Source organism: Manduca sexta, unplaced genomic scaffold (assembly GCF_014839805.1).
Source record: "Manduca sexta isolate Smith_Timp_Sample1 unplaced genomic scaffold, JHU_Msex_v1.0 HiC_scaffold_2060, whole genome shotgun sequence".
NCBI lineage: Eukaryota > Metazoa > Arthropoda > Insecta > Lepidoptera > Sphingidae > Manduca > Manduca sexta.
In genome coordinates this window covers 1-5,134 of record NW_023592987.1, presented here as the reverse complement: position 1 = coordinate 5,134, position 5,134 = coordinate 1, and the positions used below count along the sequence as shown (strand labels likewise).

At 31.0% G+C, this 5,134-nt stretch overlaps 1 protein-coding gene across 1 annotated transcript; it reads left to right on the top strand.

Annotated features, from left to right (window-relative positions):
* The first annotated feature begins 246 nt into the window (after window positions 1–246).
* LOC119191882 (39S ribosomal protein L50, mitochondrial-like) lies at window positions 247–3,132 on the top strand. Its single transcript, XM_037445739.1, has 5 exons — window positions 247–396; window positions 473–558; window positions 1,363–1,555; window positions 1,889–1,994; window positions 2,954–3,132. Exons 1-5 carry the CDS (start codon window positions 352–354, stop codon window positions 3,067–3,069), a joined length of 546 nt encoding a protein of 181 aa, XP_037301636.1. The 5' UTR covers window positions 247–351; the 3' UTR covers window positions 3,070–3,132.
* Window positions 3,133–5,134: the final 2,002 nt, after the last annotated feature.

The following is a 5,134-nucleotide window of genomic DNA, read 5'->3' as shown; positions in this document are numbered from 1 at the left end:
AGAAATTTTATAACGTTCCATTTTACGCGAATTACTTTTAGAGTTACGTAACACGTGGAAAATACTTTCATAATTTTAATGGGATTGTAAATTACATTTATTTGTATGAATACAATTTTTTACGAAAATTCACTCATGTTATTTCTGTATCTTCAGTCTAATTTTTATTATATTGATGTTTAGCCGGATTATATATAATCTATATGCTGCGTATATCGAACAAGCCAGCTTCTAGCTGTCAAAACAATAAATAAAAGGGAAATACGCAAAGAATCAAAACATAATCTATTCTTACATATTGAAACATTTCACTGAATATTTTACATTGTTTTGTCTATATTTCAATACAATATGTTTAGAAACGTATTGTTACCGTTACAGCGGACAAATTTGCAGGTTAAGTTTGGTTATGTTATTTTCATGTGATTGTGTATATAATTATTAAATTATGTAATTATTTCTAACTTTCCAGTTAATCTCTGTGAGAAATGCTCAGAAGAAATATCCTAAAGTTGATAAAAAGTTACAAGCGGCAGCAGAGTCCTTAGCAGCTCGGGGGTAAGGTTTCACGTCTTGAATCGAACCATTTCTAGGATGTGTGTTTATTATATTACAATAGCTATTTTGCATAGTTTGCGGGTATTACAGCAGTAGAAAAATTATCTTAGAATATATTTGTTAATTTCTTGCAACTTTAAAATTCAGTTTCACAAAAGCCATTATTATTTTCTTACATTATATCATACCTCCTGTAAATTTGCTCATTATTTGCTTACCTTGATTATAACCTCGTCGAGGTTTGAGAACAATGAGGAGATTAGGCAAAACTTGGTAGAGAATAAGTTCATTCATATTTATCTTTACTTCATTGAAACTCTGTCAGAAATTACACCTTTCATTCAATCTGTTGTCATGAAAGATATACAATAAATGTTCTCCAGTTATTGCCTTATGATTACTCTGATCTGATACAGGTCTAGCCCACAGTTTCTAATTTTCTAATATATGATCATTTGTGTTTAAATTTGGTATTGCTGTACATTTTTAGTACAAACTAAAAATAAATACAATAACAGTTTACACATTAATTAATACATATATTTACTTTCCATTCATATTCTTAAAACTGTTATTAATACTTTTAGTCATTATAACAGCAAAAATGCTTTAATCACCTCAGGAGATCTCTGCCTATCTGTTGTAGAACAATATTGATTTCATTTTAGAGATTATACTATTTAGGAATAGTAAAAAAAATATTAAATTTACAATACTTCTAACTAGTGTATGATGTTTTTGTTGTTCTTACAAATTCCATTTTTGAATAATTTTAATTTATACATAACTTTACTTTAATTCCAGTTTCCTGCGACCAAACAAGCCCTGGGATCCACCAGCAGACATTGAGAAAACTATCCTAAAGATATGTGCAGATAATGGACTGAATGAAGAGTCTAACTTTGAAGCTCTTGAGTCAAAGTTTAATGTGCTTAAAGCATGCTATGAAGAAACGGGGCACAGTGTGCCAAATTCACTATTGCATACAATTGAGTCAGTGTGTAAGTTGTTATAATTTTATATTCAATTGTAAAAGATATTGAGTAATTATGCAGGTATGGAAACAATGGCCTAATAAGTTGTTGGTTTGAAGTAAACAGACTCATTAATTATTGTTTTATTATTTTACCAATAGGTGTAAATTGTACATCTTGAAAGTATGGTCATACTTGAAATGTCTAATTTTCATAATAAGTAGACATTTTCGTAGCAGTTTTCCACATTGCTAATGGTTTCCAGAATTAGTTCAGATTCATAATTTAAACAGTTTATTAAGTTTTAGTATGATTTTAATCTAGATCTGTATCAATTTCAGATGACCTGAAAAGAGTTCTACATGACTCCTGTGGACACAAGAACACCATATGATGCTCTCAAACACATGGACTTGCCCAAGAATCTGCATGTGCAGGAAGATTATGTCAGGTTTCATCCTGGTTAGTACTTTTTTTTACAAAATTGGATTTATATCAAGTTTATAGTGCCTTTTATAAAAACAACTTAATTAATTTTTAAAACTGGGATCTTAGAGGAGTTCTTTTTCTTTCATGACTAGTTATTTACTTGCAAATAATTCAACAAAACATTTCTAACTTTAAATCAAACAAAACTAAGTAAAACGAGATTAAATGTGAAATTATAATAAAAAAAATGTCCAGGTGTCCAGGAGTAGCAGGTGTAACTTATTGTATTGATACTTTAGTTTTGCCTGTCGCATATCTCTTACCTCCCTGATGTGTTGGCAACCAAATTATGTCCTTATTTTAATATATTATATGGTTATAATTATCTATCAATATAAAAGTTATATCTTAATTGCTATTATAATGTTATATACTGTCATATTAAGGAAATGAAAATACAAAATGTTTATAAATAACATATAAACTGAGTTAAAAGTAAATAGTACAAAGACACTATATTTTACATTTGTTTCAACACAACAACAGTTATGACAATTGATGACAAAAAGTAAGCCTGGAGTTTCTTTCTGCCTTCCTTCTTTGTGTAGTCATCACTTGGATAGCTAGTTAAGACTTGTAGGTTAGTTAACCCAGGGCTATATTAGGTTCTTATGGTTCTCAGCAGTGAGGGTCACAACATGTAATCTCTTTATCTCCTTGCTTCTCAGCCCAAACAGTTGCATTTAGTTTACCTTGTGCTTTTTTATTAATTTTGTCACTTATTTAATATGACCATATAAGTGATTTAAAAATAATTTTGTAGTAATAAAAATATTCTTATAAGTTGTTTTGACATATGATAAGTGTAACTTTGCATACATTATATATTTTTTACTTTATTCCAAGTTTTTATTATGAAATTAGTTGGTACATGGGGCACATGTACTACCCAAAATATATAATTAATTTAACATTTTATTGTTATTTTTCAGATAAAGACACTCTGTTCAATGGTAAATCTGCATACCCTCAGAGTTCCACAATTGTGACAGGTCTGAAGGCACGCAAGAAGTATGAGGGGTTCAGTGCGAAAAGATCATGGCCCTAATGTGTAAATTTGTTGTTAAATATATTAGTTTAGTTCGATAATAATAAAATAAGTAAACTGATATTGTGTATTTTTTATTACAATCCAGAGTTAAAAATGTATTTAAAACTTTCTTTAATATCTATATATAATTGAATTATTCCAAAAAAGTTGAAGCATACTTATAGATAAATAAAAAGGTAAAGTTCTGGGTTCGATTCTCACGCGTGTCCTTTTGGATAATCAGTGAATGAGGCACTAATTATACCCAAAGGTGTTTGGTGATAGATTTGCTACCTTATTGAATATAAACGTCACTTAACTGCTAACTCTATTGTCTGGCTCAATGCTTTTCACTTCAAAGTTTGCTTAGCCTGTCTGTAGTCGTTTGCTAGTTTGATTGCTTTTCGTACCTAACAACCTAGAGCCCTAGACGAGCCGCGGCTTACTACATGTAGGTATGTTAGGGTATTTAGGTTTTAGGATAAAATTCTTTGAACGATACTCGTAATGACGATAGGCATTTGAATATCAAAGTGTGAAAAAAAAATTCCAAGTCTGAATATAACCCATAGTATAAGTTTGTAGTCAGCGATAATATTATGTAACCTTGACATTTGACATTAAGGATTTATTTTTGCATGCAATTTCCGAACGATTACCTACGTTTGACGCTTGAATTGTCTTGACAGTTCGTCTGAGCTTTACAGCACTTTATAGGTTAAGTTTCAAGATACACCCAATAATGAAACATATTTACGCAATTTATTAGCGAAATACCGATCGATATTATATGGGAGTACGAAAATGAACGTGTTATTGATACTCTTTTTAATCTTTATAGTTGTATACTTTATTGTATCTTGGTAAGCGCCGTATACAAGATGACATCGCCAATTTTATTATTGTTTTGTTTTGTTTATCACTTATTTCTGTCGTATTTATTTATAGGCTCCTGCCGACATGGTTGGCATGGTTATTCAAGAGAAAATACCATATAAAGTTGAGGATAGGAAGGATCGCTGTACCCAAATTGATATTGAGAGACGTAAGCCTATCTAAAGAGCGATATTCTGTTGTAAGTATTGCTGAGGAAATCAATAATATCTACAAGTGTATCCACATAGTACTACTACCATGTACTAAACATTTTTACAGTATCAATGATGAGTTAAGCCTTTTTAGACTATATTCATATAAAGTAATTGTGAAAGATTTTAATCAGCAAGTTGCTACATTTATGTCATGTCAAATGAAACAGATGCTTATGTTAGACAAAGATTATTATTATTTAGATACATATTGAATACTGTACAATCTATAGTATCAAGATAGTAAGAATATTATGTACAAAATAAGAACTATGGTGTGGCATTATATGCCATGTAAGCTTTTCAGTAGAAGAGATTAATAAAAGGAGCATTATTTTGGAAATGCACATTATTATCTTATACACATAATTTCTTCTAATTGACGTGTTAATGCTGCTTGACCTTTTGATATGATTTTGAACATCTTGTATTGTATGATTTAAAATTATTCAGTTACAAGAACTCAGTTATCACCTTTGAACTACAAAACAATCTTAACTTCCCATTAGTCACAAATTGTAGGGATTAAGTTTTGCTCTTGTCCCCTTCAAGTATGTTGCTCTATGCGGTGGCCAACACCCATACCATAAACTTTTTCTACAGTGTGCATAGATAGCTTAATTTTATATCGGCCTGGATACATTCTGATGTGCTGTATTTAACCAGAAGTGAAAGATTGACTACTATTCAATAAATCATGCGTATTTTTCCAGCACATAGATGAAATATCATTCCAAAGCAGTTGTTTCAATTCTGAAATCAACAAGCTTGTGTCGGTTGTGATCCGAGGTGTGGAAGTCACAAACAATGTGGAGGAGAAACGGAGTGTTGTCGTGGAGACCATCCTCAAACCGTTGCTGTCCAAACAGAATTCCCTCACCAGGGAGGGGATGGAAGAGGAAATCACATCTAGAATGTTTGAAGATCCTAAGTTCCCAGGACAGAAGAAGCTACTGGACTTTAGAGATAAAAAACTGCCGCATAGTTTGATTATG